This window comes from Athalia rosae, chromosome 6 (assembly GCF_917208135.1).
Source record: "Athalia rosae chromosome 6, iyAthRosa1.1, whole genome shotgun sequence".
In the NCBI taxonomy this organism is placed as follows: Eukaryota; Metazoa; Arthropoda; class Insecta; order Hymenoptera; family Athaliidae; genus Athalia; species Athalia rosae.
The window spans coordinates 14,760,507-14,786,567 of NC_064031.1; the positions used below are offsets into that span (position 1 = coordinate 14,760,507).

The 26,061-nt window shown below is 36.7% G+C and overlaps 6 protein-coding genes across 10 annotated transcripts in view; 4 read left to right on the forward strand and 2 right to left on the reverse strand.

Moving 5' to 3' along the window:
- LOC105692170 (acetylcholine receptor subunit alpha-like) overlaps positions 1-4,317 on the forward strand; it is a 55,328-nt gene extending 51,011 nt beyond the window's left edge. The window contains exons 11-14 of the mRNA XM_012411199.3: positions 189-308; positions 392-574; positions 669-885; positions 992-4,317. Of these exons, the coding sequence (XP_012266622.1) occupies positions 189-308; positions 392-574; positions 669-885; positions 992-1,189 (718 nt within the window). The 3' untranslated portion in view covers positions 1,190-4,317. The remainder of the gene's footprint in view (positions 1-188; positions 309-391; positions 575-668; positions 886-991) is intronic.
- Positions 4,318-4,463: 146 nt separating this feature from the next.
- LOC105692143 (organic cation transporter protein-like) lies at positions 4,464-9,249 on the forward strand. Its single transcript, XM_012411158.2, has 8 exons — positions 4,464-6,860; positions 7,038-7,296; positions 7,439-7,607; positions 7,693-7,926; positions 8,011-8,225; positions 8,288-8,469; positions 8,567-8,702; positions 8,764-9,249. The coding sequence occupies exons 1-8, from the start codon at positions 6,477-6,479 to the stop codon at positions 8,850-8,852; spliced, it is 1,668 nt and encodes a 555-aa protein (XP_012266581.2). The 5' UTR covers positions 4,464-6,476; the 3' UTR covers positions 8,853-9,249.
- A 148-nt stretch (positions 9,250-9,397) lies between these two features.
- On the forward strand, positions 9,398-10,960 carry LOC105692168 (NKAP family protein CG6066). Its single transcript, XM_012411197.3, has 5 exons — positions 9,398-9,610; positions 9,725-9,841; positions 9,908-9,995; positions 10,076-10,464; positions 10,550-10,960. Exons 1-5 carry the CDS (start codon positions 9,528-9,530, stop codon positions 10,725-10,727), a joined length of 855 nt encoding a protein of 284 aa, XP_012266620.2. The 5' UTR covers positions 9,398-9,527; the 3' UTR covers positions 10,728-10,960.
- Positions 10,855-12,159, reverse strand: LOC105692169 (rhodanese domain-containing protein CG4456-like). Of its 2 annotated transcripts, none has more exons than XM_020855958.2 (5): positions 12,014-12,159; positions 11,673-11,904; positions 11,392-11,601; positions 11,124-11,286; positions 10,855-11,042 (listed from the first exon to the last, which is right to left on the reverse strand). In XM_020855958.2, exons 2-5 carry the CDS (start codon positions 11,821-11,823, stop codon positions 10,979-10,981), a joined length of 588 nt encoding a protein of 195 aa, XP_020711617.2. In that variant the 5' UTR covers positions 11,824-11,904; positions 12,014-12,159; the 3' UTR covers positions 10,855-10,978. The 2 variants fall into 2 exon arrangements, with proteins under 2 accessions (XP_020711617.2, XP_048512939.1); XM_048656982.1 differs by having other exon boundaries at positions 11,673-11,916; positions 12,014-12,154.
- LOC105692167 (angiomotin-like protein 1) lies at positions 12,140-21,398 on the forward strand. 3 transcript variants are annotated; one of them, XM_012411193.3, is made up of 15 exons: positions 12,140-12,281; positions 12,391-12,459; positions 12,567-12,619; positions 13,125-13,240; positions 13,339-13,520; positions 13,786-14,015; positions 14,438-14,636; positions 14,753-15,048; positions 15,125-15,525; positions 15,606-15,751; positions 15,822-16,147; positions 16,292-16,426; positions 16,519-16,700; positions 16,777-16,934; positions 18,043-21,398. In XM_012411193.3, the coding sequence occupies exons 4-15, from the start codon at positions 13,162-13,164 to the stop codon at positions 18,946-18,948; spliced, it is 3,240 nt and encodes a 1,079-aa protein (XP_012266616.1). In that variant the 5' UTR covers positions 12,140-12,281; positions 12,391-12,459; positions 12,567-12,619; positions 13,125-13,161; the 3' UTR covers positions 18,949-21,398. The 3 variants fall into 3 exon arrangements, with proteins under 3 accessions (XP_012266616.1, XP_012266618.1, XP_012266619.1); XM_012411195.3 differs by lacking the exon at positions 12,567-12,619; XM_012411196.3 differs by lacking the exons at positions 12,391-12,459; positions 12,567-12,619 and having other exon boundaries at positions 12,145-12,281.
- Positions 21,399-21,948: 550 nt separating this feature from the next.
- LOC105692184 (cytochrome P450 4C1-like) lies at positions 21,949-26,061 on the reverse strand. 2 transcript variants are annotated; one of them, XM_012411219.3, is made up of 12 exons: positions 25,602-26,052; positions 25,410-25,519; positions 25,068-25,158; positions 24,779-24,964; positions 24,619-24,712; positions 24,348-24,450; positions 24,135-24,249; positions 23,892-23,998; positions 23,376-23,444; positions 22,995-23,166; positions 22,651-22,830; positions 21,949-22,390 (listed from the first exon to the last, which is right to left on the reverse strand). In XM_012411219.3, the coding sequence occupies exons 1-12, from the start codon at positions 25,762-25,764 to the stop codon at positions 22,224-22,226; spliced, it is 1,557 nt and encodes a 518-aa protein (XP_012266642.2). In that variant the 5' UTR covers positions 25,765-26,052; the 3' UTR covers positions 21,949-22,223. The 2 variants fall into 2 exon arrangements, with proteins under 2 accessions (XP_012266642.2, XP_048512933.1); XM_048656976.1 differs by lacking the exons at positions 21,949-22,390; positions 22,651-22,830 and adding an exon at positions 22,865-22,899 and having other exon boundaries at positions 25,602-26,061.

Genomic DNA, 26,061 nt, shown 5'->3' on the forward strand with positions numbered 1-26,061 from the left:
GGTGATATACTAACTGCGACGATCGGACCTTACTCGACTGACGCTAACCGAAGACTGCGTAGAATTCCGTGACATTGGTGCGGATTAGCGAACGAGACTCCGATGAGATCGAGCTACGAAAAGATAAACAATAACAGAATCGCGCGTCCGACACCGACGTATCATCGTCTCATGTCTCTTTTCCACAGCATATGCGTGACGGTGGTGGTGCTGAACGTGCATTTCAGATCACCGCAAACTCACACAATGGCACCATGGGTTCGCAGAGTTTTCATCCACGTTCTTCCCAGGCTGCTGGTGATGCGAAGGTGATTTTTTTACAATGGGTTGACCCGGACCTGTGAGATAATTTTCATCCGTCCGTCAATTTCGTTATCGCGTTTATTCACAGGCCGCAGTACCAGATCGACAAACGAAGCATAGGAGGTCATCACAACCATCGAGTAATGGTGAGGACCTGCAACGGCCTCGAGTTGAGAGACCCCTCGCTCTTCGTCGAGGCTTCGGCCTCGGAGCTCGTAGAGTCGTCGGTGTTGTTCCCAAGTCTCGATTCCCGGGACGAGTTGAATCCCCGGTAATTATATTTTTTTCTATTGAAAATCTGCTCGTTCCCTACCTTTATGCGATCACGGTCAACGGTGGGACTCGAAACGCACGTTTATTTCCAGCGAGTTGGAAGCAGTGAATCTCGGGAGCACGTGTAGAATCCACGGATCTCCGGCACCGGCACCGGTCGTACCTCAACCCCAGCTGCCCACACAGGAGAGCGTGGATGCACTTTGTCATTCTCTTCATCATTGGCACCACTGCCCCGAGTTGTACAAAGCCATCGAAGGGATCAGATTCATAGCCGATCACACGAAGAGAGAAGAAGATTCTACCAGAGTGAGTTATCCACCTCGTACGCGTTATCCGATAACACGCGGGTATCCTTCTTCCTCGTGATTTCGTGTTTTTTTTTGTTAATCTCTCTCATATATTTTTGTCGCAGGTAAAAGAAGACTGGAAATACGTTGCCATGGTGTTGGACAGGCTATTTCTATGGATATTCACGTTAGCCGTCGTAGTCGGTACTGCCGGTATAATTTTACAAGCCCCAACGTTGTACGACGATCGCATACCGATCGACGTTCGGTTATCAGAAATCGCGTCAACCACTGCCAAACCACACATCGCCACGATTCTCTGAGGCACGATTGCTCTCCCATTTTCATCTTCATTCTGAGAATAAAACCGGCTGTTTCGTACGGTAGATAATTTTATTATCAGTGGTAATTGAATATGTTAAATATCACCGATTCGTACAGTTACCTACCACTGGGGCGTCTACGTCTCTCGATGGTATTTATTATATTTTCAATAAATAAATATGTAAGTGAACGGAACAATTTATCCAATGAAATATGATACTACATTCATTAAAATAGCTCAAACGGAGGGATAAATGCATAAATTATATCTGCCTAGATATTGGTCGACGGAATATTATGGTTATATTGTAAAATTGAGGAACCTGCAGCTAATTAGAGACGTAAATTATGACTAGGCCTAAGACTAAATAATAATTAATATGGTGTGTGATCGTACGTATCATTTTTCCATTTATTCATCGTCGAATGATTGAAGAAAGTTATCAGTGCTACGATAAAATCCATCGCGCCACGGGCACTGACGAGAAATAAGAATTGAGAAATAAAATCAGATTGAATGGTGAAAGTCGCACGAATTGTATAATCAGGTTCAATTGAATGGAAACATTTTTTTTCTTCATTTTTTATACACACCCTTCACCGTTGGCGGGATTTATCGTTGCAGGTTGCAGACTCAGGAAAAAAGAAAAATTATTTCTCGAAACTTTCACTACGTTGAGCCTGTAACGAAGGGGCCATATTTTCGATTGAAAAGTTAGAAAAAAGAAACAAAAAAAAATTATTGCATCTCTTTCTACGAGATTCTAAATATCTACACCAGGTAGACGTGAAAACTGGTATGTAATGGGGTCGGGCTTTGATTACAGCCGATCCAAATTTTATTGCTCATAAGTGTTTGTAATAAAAAATCGTAATCACACTCGTTTCATTACCTGTATAATTAATATGACACGACAACGATCATGAATTTTCAAACGACAGAAAAGTGCGTAAGAGAAAGTACTGAGTTTTGTCTTATATCAATTCGGTTACTTTGCTGTTGTTTTTTACGCTTGTTTCGATGATTGTTGCAAATATTATGTATTCAACGGCTCGGTCTTTTTGTCGAAATTATTTTTGATTCGAATTGCGATTGGTCGGATTATGCGTATTCCGTAGGTTGATTTGATATTTATTTAAAGCTTCTGTAGCATGAGCCGCCCATAGGTGAGAAAAAATTTCTCGATTCGCCCCCGTTGACTTTTTTTAATTTCTTCTCAAAGATTTATTGATAGTGCAAAAAGTTATTTCATCTAATTAAGTTTGAAATAAATGTGAAATGGATTCGAAGCGAGGAGATATGAATAATATAATAAACAATAACTGAATGAGTAAATTAAGTAAATGAATGAATAAGTAAACAAATTAATAAATAAATAAATGAATAAATAAATAAAAGAACAATAATTACATGTTGTTGTGGAAGTAAGCACAGTGATAGTTACCTATTATAAATTAAACGATTAAAAAAAACGGAAGAAGAAGAACAAAAAAGCTATACACGTAACAAACAACAATTATCCACAATATATACATAAATAGATAAACAAATTATATAAATTGATATTATACATATATATATGATAAGACACGTAGCAAAATATTTTATGAGGGTGTGAGTGATTATTTACAATTAAAGCAAAGTAAATTGTAATAATTATATACTATAACACAATGAAACGCAGGTCTCTGTTATTTAAGACCAAGTTGAAAAAGAAAAATGAATAAATAAATAAACAAATTATAAATGCCCCCTCGTTATAAGTCACAAGGAAGGAAGAGGAGTTTTATAAAGGTGACATACCTGAGTATATCCATGTACATTATTATTTATATCATAAAACATATTTAATCAGGGCCTAGCACAAATACGAAAGCAATGATTACGTTATCATACAGACGCACGAGCTTATAGTTAATATTCCCAGCCAACTTTCATTATCTGAAAGGATTTTAAAAACCCTTACTTTCACCCTTGTATCTATACATCATACATAATATACATACATACATATGTACACCCGATCGATAAAATTATATACATATTTTATCCATTTTCTGTGATTTTTGCATTCAATTATCGAATAAGTAAGATTCGAATGACGTTATGATTTCTTACACCTTTGTAGAAATCTTTTCCTCCACGTATATACCTATATGATCTACACCGTAGATCGACTAAAACTCTACGAACGGACGTACACGAAAATTATCCGATAATCCGTAAAGTTGTGTAAGTTATATACATATATATATACGTGTATATATATATATATTAACGAATATGTTACAATAATGTTATTAATGAATATTAATAAAAAAAATAATACTAGTCATAGTAACGATATTGAAATAACGAAAACGATTGAAATAAGGAAACAAAATATATATGTATATACATATATAGTGAGGTAAATTATGTATATAACAATATGTTCATGTGAAATAGGATAAATAATGAATTAAATGTGGCAAGGGGGATGCGATTATATAAAGGGTGGTTCGATGAAAACTGGTTACCTTTTTGGCCGATGGATGAAACTTTTCATTCCGTTTAGAAAATTGAAAATAGAATCCGTGGTTCGTAAAACGCCTTCAAATTTTTTTCGAATTTTACAATCGACCGGTTGTTCGGATCACCCTGTATATAAATGTAATAATATATTATGAATTGCATACGATACGTTATTGCTGCAGAATGAGTGTATTCAACATATCTGATTGTGAGTTAACGTCCGCCAATCTTTAGCTACAGTTCCAGTGACATTTTTCCATTCTTTATTCAAGATCTTGGCTTTTGGTTGACTGTAACGAATTATGATTTCATTAAAAATTCGACTCAATAACGTGCCTGCAGCGTATATCTATTTTTTTATGCGATTACCTGCGATATTAGACGCTGTACCGTTGATAAGTATTTTTAATTTTTCAAAATTGTTCATGCATTCGCGTCGGTGCGATCAGCTTAATTTCATCGATATTTTAGATGCTTAATTATTATTCTTCCACAGTTTTCAGTGAACGATCTTTATGACGAAGCATTCGGAAGTATTGATCGTAACAAAGCAGAACGGTATCCGGTATGACTGATGTGATGAGAATTTGAATTTTATAAAGAAAAATAGAAGAACTACCATTAACACATACCTATTATTGGGTATTATATTAAGAATTATATACCATATACTATATAGCCACATATACAATACACTGGTGGAAAGTTTTGGAATGGGTCATCGACCCGTGGTGGGTTGATTGAGGATAATATTATAGTCGATAATAACGCTGGAAAAAAAAAAACGAAAAATGATAAATAAATTTATCGGGCAGTAGTTGAGCGGTACTCTGCAGAAAGTTCACTGAATTTTTTGTTTTCTTTCCCATTTAATCGTTCAGCGAAAATAACATTTTATTTACACTATACGTTCATCTGAGTGCACAATTTGTTGTAAAGATTTTTGTTGATATCGAATAGTTCGATAACTTTATCGCCGAATTGGTAATAGGTGTAATTGAATAATATCCAGGTGAAAAAAAAATGCAGATGATTCATTAGAGAAGTAGACTATGATTTTAGATTTCTTATTTTGCAACCTTTATGGCGCTGAACTATGTAGGTTCCATGTCGTTACATAAAATTTTTTCATCTATTCTTTTTCGTATGTTCTTATATTATACCTGATAATTTCTGACACGAGTATCAGCTACATAAAGGTTGAGAAGAATTATGGCAATTAGGGTATTATAGATTTCTTAGGTCTGCGTACGTCATCGTCTGTTTATCCGATGAACTGTAAGAAGACATTGGAAATTTTTTGATAACTTTTTCTTTTACGAGTTCGGTAATATTATTTGAAATTTGGATCAGATTAACGTTATCAACGTTGAAAATTTTACCCATAGAAATTCATGAACCACCGTACAAAAATGATATTGTTTTAATCGTCATTGTTATTACCATACGGTACCGCATCTATATAATTGATGTTAAATATGAACAGTTAAATCAATAATTCACTAACAAAGTAACAATATGAAACAGTGGCTGTGTTTCCAAACCCGAAACTCGGTAAGAAGAAATATTACTTGCGGTTGGTTGGCAACACAACCTTATACTGAAGCATCTGGTCGGCCTCGATTATTATACAAATGTGTACGTCTTTTAAAAATGACTTAATTATACGAAAAATAAATAAATAAAATAATAAATAAATAAAAAGAAATAATTATCTAGAAATGCGATTGACAAGATGCTCCAATAAATAACGACATGTAAACAATGATGGAACTTTCTACATAACAAATGTATGTCTATAAAATTGATGAATAAACTTGATTTTTGTAAAAACGAAATATACAGAGGTATGTAAAATACATAAAAATACATATATTATAACGAATCCGAATAAATAGAGATCAACTGTAACGGTTTACCTTTTCATCACTATAAGTTTCATATTATTTTTGGGACAAGAACGAAATAATATGTGTATACTGTCATTGCTGTAAGTAATATGTAATATTACAGACACTTTGGCGATGCAGTAAATGATGAACGAGGACATGAATATTTGTATACATAAAAAATTATCAGATCAGTCGTATGGTTGCATTTCAAATAATGTTTGAACAATGGTGGGTATAACTTATCTTGAATGATATATCGTCGATCGGGACCCCGAGTCGGTCTATGGAGACGGTTTCGGGAGAAGAATGAAAGGTCTCCACCTTTCAGGAATGTTGATTATTTCGTATAATCACCGAATTTATCCGATATTTGCCGATTCCCTTCCTAGACCTCTACTACGCGGTGCCCATCAGGCTCCCATAATTATCATTATCTATTAGGTAGATTCTCGAAAAATGTAAATTATGCGGAATTTTTCTGACTAAACTAACTCTTGTCAACTAATATCGAGGCAACGTTCTATGGTCATTTACCTTGTGACTCTACGACAGTACGATTAAATTAATTGAGTCAGGTGTGCAACCGTAATTTCAATGCATTGTACGCGTTAATTAAAGCCCACAATGAAGCTATACATTCTCCAAATAATTGATTACGATTCGAATGAATTTTATTATCATACGTGAAATATAGGTCATCGCCACAGGCGTGGTACCGATCGGTTGTCCAAATTTCGTAAAAATTAACCGTGGCAATATTTGTGTTGACATTAAAATTAGATAAATTGATTCTGATCTGGATCTCAACAGTTTTCAAACATCCATTGAACTGTAGTATTTGAAAAATCATCGTAGCGAGTAGAAGAGAAATACATAGGCATGGCTTACGATGACGTGATCCAATATATCGGGGAGAATCGACGTTTTCAATGGAAATCGTATTTTCTTCTATGTCTACCAGTAATGTGTTGTGCTTTTCATGAAATGGGTGGTAAATTTTTGTCGGCTAAAGCAGATTTTAGATGTTCGCTGCCAACGGAAAATGTAGAGAATGCAACTTTCCTGCCGTCATCCGATGCAATGAATATTGCTCATCAACTGCGACTTGACGTGGAAACGTTGCCGCAATGCGAAAAATACGACTTTGATTTTTCGGATATTCATAATACTTCCAGTCTAAGGAGTTCGGAAATGAATGCCACTGAACCATGTGCCTCTTTCGTTTATGATAAATCACAGTACACGAACACCGCTACGACAGAAGTAAGTTCATTCAATTTGAGATAGATTAATTTCTTCTAGTGAAAACTCGTTGACTTTTATGAATTCTAAAAGTAGAAGTCGAGCTTTTTCGAATTCTTCGATCAAAACTACTGGCTGATTACTAGAGATCTTTTCATAAACTTCTGAATTTATGGTAAATGGTACCCTTTCTTCCAGTGGAATCTGGTGTGTGATAGAGCATGGATGAGGGTTTTAAGTGACTCGCTGTTCATGGGGGTATCAGTAGTTGGTGGTTTAGTTATTGGGCGATCATCCGACAGATACGGGAGGAAAGTAACGTTCATTGTGGCGTTAATTATTCAACTCGTTAGCGGAATCCTCGTTGCTGTTTCTCCCGAAATCATCTCTTATACGATCTTCAGATGTATCGTGGGGGCAACAGCCAGTGGGGTATTCCTCGTGTCTTATGTCATGGGTGAGTTACAAATTCAGTAATCATAAATCAATCGGAGTCTTTTGCATATTTTTGAAAGTGAAATTTGGTCGGGAAATCAAACACCAAAATTTCTCGAAGTATTGATCAGTGGACAGGCGATTCATGATTTTAATTCTTTAAGCGCTGGAGATGGTTGGACCAGCCGATAGAATGGCGGCTGGAACGGGTTGTCAGTTTTTTTATTCATCTGGATACCTTTTGATGTCTGGATTAGCATACGGAATTCGTGATTGGCGTATTCTTCAGATGGCTTTCACTATTCCGAGCGTTGCCTTTCTTGGATATTGGTGGTATGGTAATTGAGAACTGCAATTTGAGATTCTGGTTGCATTCTTATCAGAAACAACGTCATGCTCTTTTGTATTCGATTTCCAGGTGTATTCCCGAATCCATACGGTGGCTGTTGTCTCGCGGTCGACAGAAGGAGGCGGAGGTTTTGCTCCAAAAGACGTTATTGCGAAAGGGCACAAAATCTTTTGACAATACGCTGGAACATTTACTGAATCAGGAAAACGAAGCGATGCAAAAAGACATTGAAAGTTCGTCGATGTTCGATCTTCTTAAATATCCAAACCTCAGGCGAAAAGTACTATTGCTTTCAATAGGGTGGTAAGCAGTGCAAATAATCTAAACCGCATTCATAGAGGATTCTATTAGTCTTTACTTTGTGATGCATGGGATTGATTTCGTCAGGTTTGTGAACAATCTAGCGTATTACGGACTGTCTTGGAGTACATCTGATCTTGGTGGTGACGATTATGTCAACTGCGCATTTTCTGCTTTAGTAGAAATGCCAGCCGAAGCATTTGCTTATTTCACTGTAAACAGATGGGGAAGGAAAATTGTTCTGTGCGGTAGTATGTTAGTCTTCGGGACAGCCTTACTTCTTACTCCATGCGTACCTGATGGTAAGCTTTAAAAAGTTCGGGTTTCAAATTCGTCAATCGATGATATTTATTTTCGGTTACAGATATGCCATGGATGGTGACCGTCTTGGCAATGTTCGGAAAAATGACGATAACAACTTCGTACGTTACAGTTTCCATATTTGCGGCGGAACAATTACCTACTCAAATAAGAAATTTAGCAATGGCAGTTTGTTCGACAGCTGGCAATCTCGGTGGAGTTGTTGCCCCGTATATAAATGACTTGGTAAGTTGTTTGACTAACGTAAATCAGACGAGTGAATAAAAATCTCACGCGATGAATTTGTCAGACCAGTAATTGAATCTATAATTATTATGCATAGGGTGGAGTTTGGACGCCACTTCCGTTAATAATTTTTGGATCATGTTCGTTGTGCGCCAGCTTATCGATGTTGTTCCTCCCAGAAACATTAAAACAAAAATTGCCAGAATCCATACGAGAGGGTGAAAACTTTGGAAGTACGTATATTTCAGTTTTTAAATCGACTGTTTATACTTAATTAACGATGCTCTATTCCAGGGAACATGGGTATTGAAGCTGACGGAGAACCAATGATGAGGTTGAACCTCGCATCAAATTGCGTCCAGGTTACTCAATCTACGGAATGACCGAAAATTGATTACGGGTGTCTTTGTTGATTGAAGACTAAAATATGAACAACTTTTTTGCCCAGATCGTGTCTCAGTTTCTCGACATTAGCTGTATTAATTGTAAGACATAGTAGGTTTTTAGACGAGCGCAAAGTATAAGTTTTTGTTCTAAGATGAATTGTGGTTTAAACTTAAACTCTTATCGAATAAAATAACATCGTTCCTTGTATTTCAAGTAAGATCCGACCCCAAGAGATACCATGCGACACCGATTTTTAAAGCATGTGTTTTCCAAAGTCTTTGCCGCAATATCGATCGGGGTTTATCAATGGAACCTGTGTTGAGGATTTTTTGAGTAAGATTATACTAAAACTCAGACGAAACTAAGTTTATAACAACAAGAAAATTCATTTCGTGAAAATGCCCACACAATTGGAAAAATAAATTCGTAGCAAGATATCTAAAGATTTGAATTCAAATATTCGAAAATCCTCGGGGTTGCACGGCTGCTTCGGGCATTTTCGGGTCACTCACTGGGGCCGCCACTTGCAAGACCAAAATATTTCCATTACAATAAAAAATGTCAGTGGCTTCGGAATGTAATACAAACATCATGGTTGCTTGCACAGTGTCATAGTGATGATTTCTAAAATTGCTGTCGAATTATAAAATTTGTACATATTTATTAATATAATGAGTAGTACGTATCATGATTCCAGACGATCTAAGTATCAAAGAAATGACAGGGCATCAAGTAGTACGCATTTACATCACAGGTATAAATATAACCTAGTGCTTTTATTTCAAATGCCTAGTCTACAGAGTGCATTTGACGTTTGTATAAGACGGGCGATCCTATTTCATTGTCATCTTGTTTTATATTTTCGCAGAAATAATTACACTTCTCAAGAAGATGAATTTATGGATGCCCGACGACGAGATAGAGAACAAATTGGTCTTACTGGTGTAGAAAGAGTTTGGGGAAAATCTCCCACTCGGGTTGAAGAGTGAGACTTTTGATAAAATGCACATTAATAATAGATAACAAAGAAATAATAGGCTGTTTTTTCCAGCTCTGACGATGAAGAAGAATCTTTTAACAGACATAAGGATGAATCCACCTTGAAAGACAAAAAGAGAAAGAAAAAGGATAAGAAAAAAGTAATTTTCCAACTATTAAACTATCACCCAGATAATTCTTCAAATGACATCTCGGAATCATGTGGTTAAATTTTTTTTAGAAAAGTAAGAAGTCAAAGAAAGAAAAGAAATCCAAAAAAAGTAAAAAGAAGAAGAGAAAGAGAAAGTCTTCTTCCAGTAGCTCAGATGATGCCAGCGATTCCGACACACCTCAATGGGTTGAAAAAAAGGCAGTTGACAGTAGTAAAAAGAGGCGCCATGGATCCAGCTCCGATGAGAGTGGTGAAGATGGACTAGTTGGTCCGGTTCAGAAGCAGCATGTAACCCTTTCTGCAAAAGACTTTGGAAAAGCTTTACTACCTGGTGAGGGAGCTGCAATGGCTGCATATGTTGCAGAAGGCAAACGTATTCCCAGGAGAGGAGAAATTGGTCTTACATCAGATGAAATTGCATCCTATGAATCTGTTGGCTACGTAATGAGTGGTAGCCGGTATGTATTTGCCTCTGTAATTGTAATTGGAAGTTACCCATGTCTATTGGAAAGTGGTATATCTGTGAATATTTTCCGATTACAGACATCGGCGAATGGAGGCTGTACGTATTCGTAAGGAGAACCAGATATATTCGGCTGATGAAAAGCGGGCATTGGCGATGTTTAGCAAAGAAGAAAGACAGAAACGAGAAAATCTTATCCTAGGACAATTCAGAGAAATGGTTAATCAGAAGCTTGCTCAGGAGCAGAGCAACGATTAAACAGAATAAAACGAAGTGCATACAAATGACAACAATGAAATAAATTAAGCTCATTAGTACTCACTCTAGCTCAAGCATTTCTATTTAGTGAAATATCTTCGGACAGGCACAAAGTGAAAGTTGTTCATTACCGATGATCTTTGCTTTTATTTTCACCAATTGATGTAACGTTTCTGAGAATTATGCTACTGTATATAATGTCTGAGTAAAGTTGTATTAATTTGTACACAGTAGTTCTAAAACAATTTACATTATTTTTGAGCTTTTTCTTGTCTGCTTTCCCAGTCAAGCCATCCACCTGTGTAGTTATAGGATCTGAAAAACAAGTAATGAGCCAGTTTTGCTCAACGATAGACTTAGAAGCATGATATGACATTTGCACATGCCACTCCTTACTTTGGATATCCAAGTTTTAAAATTGCGTCCTGAACCATAGCGCTTCGTTTTCCAGAGCGACAACTGAATATAATCTTTGTATCTTTGGTCGGTTTTGGTACCTGGTAATTACGTAAAAATGCTTCTTCGGAGTAGTTTTTGAATATGTCCTCAACCTGACCCACTATATTTTATAAAAGGAGATAGATATAATGAATGAGTTTTGCTTGTGATCATCAGTTACGTACTTGCTACATTATGATCAACAGAAACAAATCACATGAATTACTTGGTATGTGAATGCTGCCGGGTAATTTTCCAGTTTCCTTAATTTCCTCATCCTCTCTGACATCAACGATCAGAACACTCTCATCTTTTTGTGCCTTTATCAAATCTTCATACCCCAAATTAAGACCATTATCTCCTTCTCCTGCCATGACTTTACTTTGAGTGAGCAGATTATTGGAAGTTGACAAATGTCTGAAATACTTGGATCCCACTACAAACCAGATTCAATACCAAAAAATGAAAGAAACTTTATTGCCACTGAAGAGGGAGAAGTTATATTACCGATAGACGTCGATTGGCAAGTTTTAAACATATGCTTTGTAGCAATACTTGTATGCAACAAGTGTCTTCGATTATCGGCTTTGATAAGTTGTGAAGGTCGCAATAATGCAATGTTTTTTAGATGTTTAGTAATTATTCTGCTATAAAACATGATAGCTGGCCCTAGATGAGTGCTATAGCGTTGAGAGTAGATAGATGGATATTGGCAGCTGGCAGCGATCTTTCCGTCAGTCTAGAAAAATGCCTTACAAATCACAGGCTGCGTTCAGAAATCATGTCAAAGTCTAGGCTCACGCTGCTGCCCATGAATTATGAATTGAAATTCCGATATAAATACGTACTCTGGATCTGATAAATTATTGTGGTTTTGAACAATTAAAAAATTTTTATGAGCCCATCAGTTACGCACAACTTTGCTTCGTTACTGTTGCAAAGAATTGCCGAATTGACCTGTGCGATCAAAAGAAGTGGTTGCGAAAGAGTTTTGGTGTCGTCCCCTTACGAGGAATGTCGAAAGTAACAACTTTTATTTCTCGTGTGTGAGGAGAAAAGTGTATTAATTTATTAGAATATTTTCCCTTTTATTTGTGGTTTTCGCATCCTTGACGTGTGAGTAATTTTCATATTATAATCCAGAGTTTTTCACTCGGTGATTGCGCGCGTTCTGCCTCTCCTCGTTCCCTGAATATTGCTAATCACCTTTTGTTTATTTATACAGCTCTCTGCGTTGTAGAGCTGAAAAAATATAGTCTTCAATGTGCTCCAAATAAAGATTATCTTACCTCAGGTAATAATATCTATCTGGATTATCTATCAGCGTTATCACTATTTCCGATAGCGTTACGGAATGACAAAAATTTCGGATTTCCTATTTTTCAATTATCAACATTCCAGAATGTTGACACCTCTGCTTGCCTCTGTCACACTTATACTCCCACCGTATCTACGTATGTATTTCTGTCTCTTTCTTAATTCTACGCACGTCATATTCTATCTGTCTCTATGCTTTTGATCATATCAACATATCCATAGGAAATTACTCATACCTTAATAATTCATTTACATGGTGCAATGCTTTAAAACCATTGTACAGAACTGAATTTTGATGAGCAATCGCTGTTGTTCGAATTCAATATTCATTCTGCTTGCGGTTTGTTCGCTCTTGTTTTACTCATTCAATAACCATAGTTGCAATTAATATTTTCAGTAAAAATTCAGAGCAATAATACTTCATCTGATAATTATTCTTTGCTATTGATCTTTGATGATTCGTTGTAAACTCAAACCAGCAAATCTCTTGTTTGACTTGATTAATCTTATCCAAGATCCATGTATCAGAATTATTTAATTCATACTTAGTACAGATAATGTATGTTTGCTCCTATTAATTTCATCAATAGAATATTTTCTCACTCAGGTATACCTCTATAGATCTCAATTGGAATTTTTCAGATACGAAACTATTGTAAATAAATGATCTTGTGAAGAAATGAGTTCAATTCAGCAAACTGGTCGATTCCTACCATTTGCTAACAATAATATACAACGGAAGCAACTTCCTACACAAGGTAAATATTGTAAATTATTTCAGTGAATTGAGCAACATCGAATTATTCTATTTAGTGACTATTATCACTTACATAACTGGTGTAATATTTTGTAACAGGTGGGTTGCCGCAGAGTTTAAGTGGTAGTGATACAGATGTATCAACTTCGAATGAAAATTTGAGCAATGAGGAAAGATATGTAATACGGCACACTGCTCGTCAAGAACCCCAAGGACAGGAGAATCAGCAACAAACACCATCAAGATCTTCCAGCCATAAAGAGAATATTCCAAACATTCAAGTAGGTTCTGAAAGATAATATATTTTTTGTTTATTTTGATGCAACTTTAGTTCTAACTATTTATGAGAACAACCACAATAAGGCTTCCACTATGAAGTCCATGGATTTAAGTAAACCATTGACATGTATTATAGAGATGTAGTGAATCTAGGGTGGGGCATTTACATATAGATGATAGCTTTGTTCAATTAGCACTATTTCACTGGTATGTGGTGATATGTTGGATCGGACTGTTACGTAAAAATGCCACTACTAAATGTTACAGGGCAACCTGTTGAATAGGAACAGTTTGAAAGAGAGCTTGAATGGGTCTAATCGAAATAGTCTCAAAGATAGCATCAACGGATCAAATAGAAACAGCCTCAAAGACAACCTAAGTTCTAATCGAACCAGCGTGGGATCAAACAGAAGTAGCTTGGATGTTTCAACAAGCTCTTATAATACGCTTATTATACACAATGCAAACGACGAGAATTCCTGGACTCCATCTAGCAGGTATGTAATAATTGCGTTTACGTAGGTAATTGCGTTTTTGTACACCATAGTCTTTCTATAACTTCTAACTGATTCTATCTATAACATCCAGAGTGGTGTAAGGCTGATGATAAACTTCGAATAAATCTATAAGTATCGTAAACACCACATTGTTCACTTAGCTGACAAGATTACATTACAATCGTTTGTCATAATTCTCGTATTAAACATATGTGTTTGAATATGCAACAATAAACAAACTCATACTTAGATTATAAAATACATTAGTTAAGTTGGTTACTGAAGCTTCCGTACTGTTGGTCGAGCATTCATTGTTGGTGCTTTCTATTCATCTGGCAACTTATGCTTTCAATAGTTGGTTTTTCCAGCGTGAAAACAAAATTAGAAGTCATTTAATCTGTTCCTTTTGGTGCTCTGCTCAGATTATCAGGAATGGTAAGAGAACATGGAGAAATGGGGTATCTCTACTGCGAGGGAGGAGGTAAGGGTCATTCTAATAGCCCGACTATGCAGTCTTTGACTAGTTTACCCCATGACGACCACCATTATGAACAGCCTGGAGGTGGCGGAGGCTGCCAAGAGATAACTGATATTCCAGATGATTACCTCAATCAGTCGCAGGTACAGCAACCAATCTTAAACAAATATTTCTGGATCATTAGGTTGTATTTCAACAGTATCTTTGATGGTGTTTCTAATGCCGAATGTGAACTCATGACAATAAATTGAATGTTCAGGTATTGAAACACCTTGCCAAAGAGGTGAAAATACCTTCATATAGCAAGCTGACTAACAACGGCAGTAGCATAGAAATGAGAATGCGAGAAAGAGATGGAGAACGTGGAAAACAGAGTGAAGCTGAATTTGAGGATAGACCACCTCCGTCATACACTGCTACGATGCTACCACTCAAAAGCAAGCACCGTCTTCTTGGTCCGACTGAAAAATTAACTCTTTCAAGGTCTCAGCCCGATTTATCAAGAGTCGGGAAAACAGATACTATTGATTACGATCCACGTACGACATCTCCGAGGTGACATATCTTTCCACAGATTACATGGTTTGGTATCTTGGCATGTGCAACGATGAATATATTCTTTCTTCCTTAGACCTCAAACAAAGGGCAGAGAAGAGAGAGAGACAGCAGCCGGGGAAATCTGGCCTTCAGCGGAAATGGTGCAGATTTTAATTCAAGAAAATAGTGCACTAAAATTGGAGTTGGAGCGTTGTTATGGCAAAGTTTCGAAGTCTCAGAAGCTTGAACATGAAATAGCCAAGGTACACCGAGCTCATGAAGAATTAGCTGCATCGTGTGAACGTAGAGAAAAACTTGAGCGCGCGGCCCGAGCTAGGCTTCAAGGAGACTGCCGTCGTCTTGCTGATTTAAATCGCGCTTTAAGGGAACAAATCGATTTACTAGCCGCAAGAACAGATACCCCTCCTATAGTTGAATCCCTAAGAAAAGAACTCACACAACGAGAATTGTTGATCGGTCAACTCATCACACAAAGTAAGTTTAAATACCATGCAAAAGAACAAAGAGATGCAGTTGTGATCCTTCTTTTCAATTTATAATCCTGTCGTTTTTAGATAAGGAATTAGCAGCTGCAAAAGAAAGACAAGAAATTGAATTAGCAGCACAACGAGCAACATTGCAAGAACAACGCACACATATCGATATTTTAGATACAGCTCTGACAAATGCCCAGGGAAATGTAGTCCGATTGGAGGATGAGGTGGTTATGACTTTTTGAGTAACCATACTGAAGACTGATCTTATTATTAAAATTTTTTCTGCCTTTGCAGTCTCGTAAGAAGCAAGTTTATGTAGAGAGAGTTGGTCAGCTACAACGTGCTCTGTCCTCGCTTCAGGCGTCTAGCGATAGGCGTGAAGAAACTGAACGTCAACTAAGAGGCCAATTAGAAAGGGAGTTGAGAGAGGGGGGATGCGGCGGGATTAATAGTGGTGAACACACATCGAACGGGGAGACAATCGCCGAATTAAAACGAAGATTACGTGAACGAGATGAAAAAATTATGTCGCTTGAAGGAGACGTAACCAAGTGGGAACAACGATATTTAGAAGAAAGTGCACTCCGTCAAGCTGCAATTGATGCAGCTAGTCTTCCAAAGTAAGTTTCCACTGTCATACCAAAGCGTAACGTGTAGATCTAGAAAATTAAGTCACATTATATTTGAGTTACTCAATTTCCAACAGAAAAGTTTCCTGCACTGCTTCATGCTAATTACCTATTACCTGATCTTTTTTTTAACAGAGATGCCAAGATTGCGGCACTAGAAAAAACCAGCCAAGATGCCGAGAAGTTGATAGCAGAGGCTCGTTCCGAGAAAATGCGTCACATGGACGAAGTGCATGCCGCACAGAAAAAACTCGCCGATCTGGAATCGAGGTTTGTCACCATTATTATTAATCACAATAAATAGTATCGACATAAGTCAGTGTGATATTAATCTGTTCACGATATCGCTATTTTCCATGTAGGATGAAAGACTTGGAATCCAAGCTAGCTGAAAGAGATGCAATGATACGAGTACTGCAGAAGCATACCTATGATAAAGACAGCAGTAGCAGTAGTGGAGTTGGCAGCTATCCTGCAGCTCACTCCTCTCACTCCAGTACATCTGCAGATCATCATACAATTCTTACGTCTACACCAGAACTCGGTATTTGCTTTTATGGAAATAACTTGAAATTTTTTAAACATAGTGGTAAATTAAACTATCAAATTTTTGTTGACAGTGAGCAGTGTACTAAGTGGCGGCAGTGGATATGGTAGTGGCGGCTCTTTTGCCGTTTCCGACAGCTATAATAAATACAGAAAGCAAGGCAGCTTTGAACAAACCAACAAAAGCCTGGATGACCAATTGAAAGAGCTAGACTCCCAGCTACTCAGCAAGGTAGGCAGAATATCAACTGTGTAGTGTTCTGTTTTATAGCCCTCATAAGAGAAAAAAAAGAAATTTATATATAAATAATTCAATGATAGGAACAGCCTTTCGCACGCGAAGTATTTATTTTCAATGAGTTAATCTGTTTCGAAGACGATGGGTTGTTCCGAAAAATCTAGTTGAGAACAACTTAATTTATTCATTTCTTATTCTTTTATATTAATTAGATTAGCAGAAATAATTGTCACAGGTCATAAACAGTATTACAGATCACACGCTATAAGGTATTTTTGTGTTCGTGTTTATAACTGACTTTAACTCGAAACCCTTAGAGAATCATTGATGTGTAATTACTTCAGACAACTTGAAACCACACGTGCAGAACATCTTTGTAATGTCTCTGTTTAAAGATCCACGTTAATGATTCCCGATTGCAGACTAACGATTTGATGTTTGTTGTTTGCTTAAGATTTTTTTTTTTTCATAGAGCTATTCAACTTATTATTTGTGGGTGATACACACTCAAATAAAATTGAAACGCTTCATAACCAGGTGTTTAGCTCTGTTATGAGCTTTTCCATTAGTTTTTCACGACTTTCAAATACTGTTTTCGTGTGAAGCAGGTAACGAAACGAACTTGAAACTTTCAATCTTTCGACCAACGTGTTTGATTCCATTGGATTTTTCGCAAATTCTCTGTTTCTTGTCAGAAATAAATCCGGCAGTATAATTTTCTTCGTCAACTGATTGAGTATTGGTCGCGTAATATGCCTAAATAATTATAGAAAGTTTAGTAATGCTTTCTCTCTAGAAATTTTGGTGAAACAGAATCCATTTCCTAAATCAGCTCATTTAAATAGGTGTACTTATGTAAGTTAGATAAATTCTGCGCATGTGTCATGTTATGTTGATTTCGTTTGATATTTGAAATATATATTAGCGTAGTTAACGGAGTTGATTTCACGTCATTAATATACTTTTGTATGAGTGAACCATGCACTAATCCTACCTAACCGACTCCTTAATCCTGGAGTGCGCATGCACTATTGTGGCGTGCACTAACCACTCTTCCAGGTCCCGGACCCCTTCCAACAGAGGTATTTTTCTCTCTTTTCAGCGGGCACTTTGCTGTTTTCCAGGATTCTCTAATCCAGGCACTACGTCGCGAAAAGGAAAAATACCCAAGCCATTATTGGCGGGTGTAGATAGCACAGGTAGTTCGAGTACTGCATCCAGTAAAAGTCGTCTCCTAGATGATTCAGGTGGTGAAGCTTCCGGGGGATTGCTGGAGTACGCAGCTGCGACAAGGTTCAAAGGCACGACATCCAGATTGTCGGACAGTAGGCCAGAGGAAATGATGCTGCTAGAAAAACAAGGTAGGAGTTCTCAACGCCAGAGAATGCAAGAAGGTGAACCACGTAGAGCTGGTAGTCTTCCTCCAAGTTCTTTGCCTCGTCCTCCACGTTCATTAAAACCTACGAATAATTCTCGTTACTGTCGTCTGAGCGATACAGAGGCTCGTAAAAAATCAGACCCAGGGCCAGTCATTGAATCTGTTATTAAAGGACGTGATTCTGGTAATTGCACACTTGAATATGGCAGATTTGACTTGAAGGGTCAACGACGAAAAAAATCTTCGAGCTCAGAGGCGTCCATCCAAAGCAATTCTCTAAGAAAACCTTCCCTATCTGGACCAAGTGGGGATTATGAGAGACTGGGAGATGTTCAGAGAAAAAAACAAACAATCGTCGAGGTGAAACACCGGGAAAATCAAGGGCGCTCCATGATTCCTCCTCCAATAAGACGCATTGGAGAATATGGACGTCTGAGTGATGGAGATGGGAGAAGTACTATGAGGAAACAAATCGGCTCTAGGGGACAGAGTACAGGGAGTACTGTTAGTAGTAAAAGTGGCGGACGCGACTCTGGAGGTACTGCTAGCAGCGAAGCATCGACGTCTTCCTTACCTCCAACTAGAGCCAGGTCAATACCTCGCCCGAGTAACTACCGGATTCAATTTTAGCACACGTAATGGAGAATTCACGTCTGTACGTACAGAGCCATAATGACCTTTTCATTCATTGTTTTGATTCTACATTAGTTAGATCCACAAGCCAATCATTACGCCATAATAGACATATGATGACGACAGATAACATAGTGATTCTAAGACCTAGTCATTACCAAAGTAATTTCTGTACAGGGAAAAAATTTCTCATGACATGTGCACATACATACACAGTCGTTCATCTTTTAGTTTATTTTTTCCTCTTTCTTATTTATCTTTACCTCTATCTATCTCTTCTCATTTTTTCTGCGTTGAATGTCCCATGCATTCAACATAAACGTACATGGAAACAAAAGCTAATGTGCCTTACAAAAATCGCCTAACAGCCAGTACAATAAATTCGAATAAGAAAATATAACTTTTTATAGCAGGATTGAATACATTATCGTCTATATTTGGTGTAACAGATACGCCTTGTTAATTTAGATGACGGATTTTTCAAGAATTTTTTAAACTTGACTATACTGATAGATAGATAAAATTTCTCTGATAAAATAATTAATTTTGTTGAAACTGTCGAATAATTTCGCATCTACCGATTCATTCTACCAGAAAAAAAACCAACAAAAAACACAAAGAACACACAAGTGTAGCTTAGAATCCCATAAGACTGATCAAAATGGATACTGAAGAAACAAAACTCTCATTCAATTTTACTATTTGCTATTCTCTGTAGATTTTACTTTTGCTCTGATCTTCGACATACTTTTATGTGAATTAATAACAAAAAATACTTGGATGCATAATATAATATACATTGCATTACCGTCAATTACGACGTTTCATATATACCAAATGATGTTGGAAATTGTATGGGTGCAATGCGAGAGAGTCACACATCTGCATTTGCTGGAACACCAAAGTGTAGAATTCTCTTAATGACATAAAACTACAAAATATAGTTAATGAATTTCTCCTAAAATAATTATAATATCTATTTATTCGTGCTTGTGTTGTTATTATCATTATTATACATCTAATTATCTATTACTGATATAGTACTGATAATAACAACGAATTATTATTATTTTGTTTTTATTATTATCATCATGATTATTATTATTATCATCATTTAATTATTACCCAGCAAATCGTTATCTTCAATTCAACTATACAATAATATTAATGATAATATAGGAAGAAATTGAGAGCGTACATGAAGGATGCGTATTAGAAGATGTAACATAATATTTTGATTGTGATGTAGCATAGAGTAATGGACTAGTGGCATTTGATTTTGGGGGTATTACTATTGCCTCGTACCAGTGTGCGTGAATTGATTAATTATTCATGTCTAATGAACGTGTGGATGTGAGAATCGAACTAAGACCAAGGTGAATATGTTGATAGTCTTGCATTGAATTTTATTTAATTTCACCATATTTTTTTTTCTACTTTCTACACTTCTCCTGATTCACTATTTATAATGGTTGTGCCGTAACAGCTATCAGAGTATCGAAAAAAAAAATCTTCCTACCCTGCATATGAATTTGATAAGAACCCGTCTCCGAGTAATTGATAACGTAGTGTGTATGCAAGAGTATAACTTGAGGCTGTTATATCACAGTTGTTGTAAAAGTGATTTTAAAGTGGTGGTGTATAAATTTTTGTAAAGCATACACTATCCTTATAAAGAATTTCCAAATATTTTTCAATGTGATGTGTTTATTATAAAAAAAAACAAGCAAAAAAAAAAAAAATTATTTATATGTCACTGTACAATATTTTCATGTATTAACTATATAATAATTAAGATCTTAAAATCTGTCGTACCTTTACATGCAAGAATACCAAATTACAGTATCACCAAAGAAATGTATAACGGTCATGATATGTGTATCGGTGACTATACGATGTAACCAAATATTGTTCCTCTAATATTTTAGCGCACTACATGTATAGTATACTATGAAAAAAGAAGAAAAAAAAACAATTTTGTAACCAATAAGGAGACACAATTGTTTTATCGTTTGCTCTCTATTTTTGATACAGCCGTTCTAAGTAATAAGATTTATTTATTGAATACATTTTAATTTTTTTTTAATTCTTTGGGTAACGAATTTGTATTCTCCCGGAGCTCTTATAATCGTTCAATTTTGTACGAACCATTTGAATCACGAGTTAATGGATATTGCGAACTTATATGAGTATTCAGAAATGAGTAATAAATTCACGATTTATTATAACAGCGACGGACTGGAAAATAGACAGTAAGCGTTACTTGATCACAAGGGTGTTATTCGAAAGAGTGCCTTGAAGCACCGGTATGTTTGTTGGCTTTACTAACCAGAAACCACTAACCAATATATTGTTTTACGGATGGAAGCTTTGTATGCAGAATAAAAACAAAAAAATAAATAAATAAACGAAAAAAATTAATAATTATGTGAAAAAAAAATTAAAAATGGTAGTTGGATGATGTAAATAAATAAATTATACGTATACGCTCTGATGTAACAGCTTGGACTGTTTTAGCGATATCGATAAAATGTTGGAATCACTCGCGTGCACTTGATTGCAAAAGTGATGAATGATCTATGAATGGCCCTTGATCTCTAGACGACAGGTTTCATTGCTCGATTACCTGAGAAATAACCTGGGGCAAGACTTAAATGATTTTATCGTTTTATCGATATGTAATCAGTTTTCGGAAGTTCGTGGTATATTCCCGTATAAGGTGACACCGTCCGTTCCCAATTGTACGTTGGGATAGGTATTCTCGATCATTTCCGTATCGTTATTGAAACGGATTACCGCGAGTATCTCACCACATTGATTATTTCACATGCAGCACAGTTTTATTTCAGTGCGATTCAATCGCCACATTTCACGATTCGTATGACTATAATAGGGGGCAAAACGCAGAAAACTGAATCTCCTTTGCGTTGAACTTTTCAGTGTAGTTTCGTAAGTATTTTACCAGCCAATTATCAATCAAATAAAAATACACACCTGTAGACTATAGAGAATCATCTACGACAATTTATTCCATTTTATTATTTCACAATCGATCATATAGTTCAAAGAATTCATACGATATTAATATTGTTGATATACCAGATGTTCTGTAAAACGCAAAAGTATTATTAGTTATCTTGTTTTTCGTCTCGTGTCTCGAACGGATCCGACTTCGCAACATAGATAATGTTTATTCGTCGATGCGAACATGGATCAAGGTATGAGAAACATATTTCAAATTTAAAAAACACATCTTCGTATGATCGTCCTTCTCAATCATGTGACCTCTTAACAAGTTTTACACGAATGGGAGTTATAGGACGGAGGACTAAATCCGGTTGAATTCTCACCTCACTGGACGACATCACTGGCTCAAAATAAAATGTTCGCAAAAAATATCCTATCAACGACTTCAACTCCAACATCGCAAATTTTTGCCCTGTAAATAAGAATAGTATGAAGAAGAAAAAAATTAAAATTCATACACGCAAAGTATAACATGTTCGTGATTTCGAATCTCATCGACGAGTCATCTAATTTCAATCTCATGCACGGCGTACGTTTGGTATTAATTCAAGACGATTACTGATCGACGATTTACAGCTTCCGAAGTAAAAGCGTATCGCTGACGCTTGACTGGAATACGCAAATAAATCACGCCTTCGTATCTCTATACATAATTATTGTGTAACGACTCACCTATACAGTTACGTGGACCGGCACTGAAAGGTACAAATGCAAATGGGTGGCGCCCTTGAACTTGATCGGGTAAAAATCTATCCGGATCAAAGACCAGCGGATCGGGCCAAAAATTTGGGTCTCTATGAACGTCGAATATGTGGACATGAACGATACTACCACCGGGCACGGTATAATTCTCTGCAACGAGAGAAAGCAATCGAAGTTTATCTTGCGAAGTAGTTCGTTCTTATTTGCATATGATTGCACCTATTAATAAACGCAATAAAAAGTATCTGCTCTGAATTTATGAGCGCAAAATAAAAATAACGGGATGAGTTGGCACGCATTAGCATTATACTCACTGAGCCGCAATTCTTCGGAAACATGTCGAGATATGAAAGGTACGCTCGGGAACAATCTCAACGATTCTTTTATGCACCTTTCTAAATACACCAAGCTCTGAATGTCTTTTAAAGTTAACTTTCCTTCTTCACTTTCGTCGAATTTATCATCAACCTCAGCCCGTGCTTTGTCCTGTAAATAAGATCTATAGAAATTCATAGACGTAAATGTGACGTAGTGACTGGCCGCATATGTATTGCAATTTGTTTTCTTGCTCTCGCTTGTAAAGCCAAAGAAACCGCATGTAGGATAAGCATCGGTAATAAATGCAAATCGTTTGAAATATGCATGTTTCCAAAATCGCAAAAAATATCCTGCAGTTCTGCACGATGACGAATTACCTGGGCCTCCTTGTTTTCGGCGAGTAATAAAAGAGTGAAGGCCAGTGCCATAGCCGTGGTATCGTGTCCCTGTGCCAAACAGTAAGCAATAAAAATTATGTCGACGATGACATCTGTAAATCGACCGCAAATTTTACAGATAAAAAAAAAAAGTGCAATTCATTCGGGTGCCGGTCGTGCAGCATCGATGATGCGAAAATTGTAATAGCGACGGATGTAATTGAGCGTTTGGTATCGTTGAAAAAAATTCTCCGATTGTAGTAATATACGTGACAGTTGGTCACGCCAAGTTTCAGAAGGTCACGATACGCGATTGGTTTTGAAAGAACTTTTGAACTGTTCGATTATTTTCAAATTAACCGTAAGACCGAAGAGAATCCTGAGTGTGATTCGCGCGCAGATGAACTAATCGGATAATATATACCTATATTTAAATTGGTCGGATCGTTTCAGTCGAATTTGAATAAATTAAAATATAGACAACTGCAGACTCTATAATAGGCGCGATACACGTACTTCGAATATAAAAGTGTCCACCTCCTCCCTTATTCCTTCATCGTCTATATTGGCGTTCTGTTTCGATGCTGAGATCAGAAGGTCGAGCATAGCCAGACGTCGTTTTCCTGGAGAAAATAACTAACGATTTATGACATGTGTATCATTGAACGTTTTTTTACGTATACATGATTTTGCGTTAATCTAATCCCATTCAATCGCGTGCCTAAAACCTGTTTCATAACATTGAATTATATTACATACCTTTGACGAAACCTTCCCCCTCGAAGCCGTAGACATTAGATCCGGTTTCAAAACCCAGCCCCTTCAAATAACGTCCACCTGTTTCTTCGTGGTATTGCTTGCGCTCTTTGATGATCTTTCGAGATCAGAAATAAAATTTGCATGACACAGTAAGAATAACAATTTTATCGCTGCAGAGCGCGATACAGATATTTCCTGATAATTGATACTCACCTTCGTTGAGAAACCGTGAAGTACTTTGAGTGCTTCAACTTGGTCTTTGAACATTTGCGACCACTTGAAAGACCAGTCCATATGCAGCCAGGGTCTAGTCAATCTGTATATAATTTATTATGTAAAATTCCGATCGAATCTAATTAACTAAGTTTTGTTTTTCTCTGTGTACTTTTTTAGTCATTACATAATCATAGTCTGATATTAATGGTAAGAAGTACCATTTAGCTACGAGTTTTTAATTTCGATAATTATTTATCACACTACCTACCGATGGAGGGTGATACCGCCCATGCGGGAAACGCAGGATCTGTATTCGTCCTTCACATCGTGTTCCTGGTCGAATGAGGTGCCCATCGCAGTTTCTGAAAGAAGACAATTTTTCTATTGGTGTCTATTTTTTAATTACGAGGTATCATTCAATCGCTCACCGCAAATTGAATTCAACGTGAAGTTGTGAAGAAGTGGTACGATATCGTAAACTTTTTCGTCACTCTCGAGGCAGATGGATTTTACCAGTTTTTCACTCTGCTCGACAAAAATTGGAACAAACTGTCGCAGTACGTTGAAGTGAAAAGCCGGCGTTAGAATCTTCCGTCGATCGTGCCATTTTTCTCCTGAAAAAATGAAATCGAAAAAAATATTAAATGAGAATGAAAGATTAGGGTCGTGAAAATTCTAATCAGGACTGTGTTAAGAAGTTGAGAAAACAAGACCGACCTTTGCTCGTCAGAAGACCGGCGTTCAACCAAGGATGAAGAAAATTGTACAACAAACTTTTCTCGATGTGTTTGATGTTCGAAAGTAAAGCCTACAAAGGAATTGAGAAATGGTTTATCTAAATCTCAATATTGTTCCAATAATTACAGTGATATTAGACAAGTTTAATGGAATAGATACAGATAATTAGTGTTTACCGCCATAAATTTTTGACGAGCTCTTTTATCTTCTTACCAAGTGGGTTATTTTTTTAACATACATACCGATTATTCAGATGTTATTTATAAGTACAATCGAAGTAAAATGTGGAGTGCATTATACTTTGCATGTACACTTGCGTACCTCAACATCGTCCGGATGATAAACATTAATCACTGGAACTTTGACACTCCAAATACGATTGATTGGATAGTATTCCTTGTTCAGTTTACGGGATAAATTCCATAATTCCTCTGAAATAATGATGGTATTATAAAGTGAATTGAAAAAATAAACGTTACGTTTCAAACAAAACTGATATAATATTTAGCTCACCAGGGCACACCATGAACATTCCGATGTTACCTATAAACGGCCAGGCGTACGGACCTGGTATTTTATCGATCAGTTCACCTTTTCTCCCGCCTCTGACAACATAATGCAACAGGTACAAAAAAGTTGTAAACAAAATAAGAAAAACTCCGAGCGACAGAACCATTTTTTAACAAGTAAAACTAATCGAACTTCGACGATATTCCTTATAGTTGTAACGAAAAATTTTGTTTACTCAGTTCGCACATCACGTTTCGAACTCTTGGATGAAATGTCAATATTTCCAACATTCGTTACGCTGGTTGTTATTCAGTCTACTTTTAGAAATCCGTGTTTGAAACGACTCGACGAACCGCAGAGTCGCGGTGTCTGGAGATAACTGCGAGGGAGGCGATAGCTAGTACTCTATTATTGGCCTCACATGGCTACAAGTTCAACTTGGTATTTAACGTATACTACTCCG

What these genes read in the sequence shown, in the direction of transcription:
- LOC105692143 (XM_012411158.2), top strand. Translation starts at nt 6,477, where the DNA reads ATGGCTTACGATGACGTGATCCAATATATCGGGGAGAATCGACGTTTT. An exon ending in CTATTGCTTTCAATAGGGTG is followed by an intron (nt 7,927 to 8,010) that starts GTAAGCAGTGCA and finishes TGATTTCGTCAG; the next exon opens with GTTTGTGAACAATCTAGCGT. An exon ending in AGAGGGTGAAAACTTTGGAA is followed by an intron (nt 8,703 to 8,763) that starts GTACGTATATTT and finishes GCTCTATTCCAG; the next exon opens with GGAACATGGGTATTGAAGCT.
- LOC105692168 (XM_012411197.3), top strand. Translation starts at nt 9,528, where the DNA reads ATGAGTAGTACGTATCATGATTCCAGACGATCTAAGTATCAAAGAAAT. An exon ending in AGTACGCATTTACATCACAG is followed by an intron (nt 9,611 to 9,724) that starts GTATAAATATAA and finishes ATATTTTCGCAG; the next exon opens with AAATAATTACACTTCTCAAG. An exon ending in TCTCCCACTCGGGTTGAAGA is followed by an intron (nt 9,842 to 9,907) that starts GTGAGACTTTTG and finishes TGTTTTTTCCAG; the next exon opens with CTCTGACGATGAAGAAGAAT.
- LOC105692167 (XM_012411193.3), top strand. Translation starts at nt 13,162, where the DNA reads ATGAGTTCAATTCAGCAAACTGGTCGATTCCTACCATTTGCTAACAAT. An exon ending in CGGTCAACTCATCACACAAA is followed by an intron (nt 15,526 to 15,605) that starts GTAAGTTTAAAT and finishes TGTCGTTTTTAG; the next exon opens with ATAAGGAATTAGCAGCTGCA. An exon ending in GATGCAGCTAGTCTTCCAAA is followed by an intron (nt 16,148 to 16,291) that starts GTAAGTTTCCAC and finishes TTTTTTTAACAG; the next exon opens with AGATGCCAAGATTGCGGCAC.
- LOC105692184 (XM_012411219.3), bottom strand. Translation starts at nt 25,764, where the DNA reads ATGGTTCTGTCGCTCGGAGTTTTTCTTATTTTGTTTACAACTTTTTTG. An exon ending in TGGACACTTTTATATTCGAA is followed by an intron (nt 23,445 to 23,891) that starts GTACGTGTATCG and finishes TGTTTGGCACAG; the next exon opens with GGACACGATACCACGGCTAT. An exon ending in CGGTCCACGTAACTGTATAG is followed by an intron (nt 22,391 to 22,650) that starts GTGAGTCGTTAC and finishes TCTTATTTACAG; the next exon opens with GGCAAAAATTTGCGATGTTG.
- LOC105692169 (XM_020855958.2), bottom strand. Translation starts at nt 11,823, where the DNA reads ATGTTTTATAGCAGAATAATTACTAAACATCTAAAAAACATTGCATTA. An exon ending in TTGCCAATCGACGTCTATCG is followed by an intron (nt 11,602 to 11,672) that starts GTAATATAACTT and finishes TCTGGTTTGTAG; the next exon opens with TGGGATCCAAGTATTTCAGA. An exon ending in CGGCAGCATTCACATACCAA is followed by an intron (nt 11,287 to 11,391) that starts GTAATTCATGTG and finishes TATAAAATATAG; the next exon opens with TGGGTCAGGTTGAGGACATA.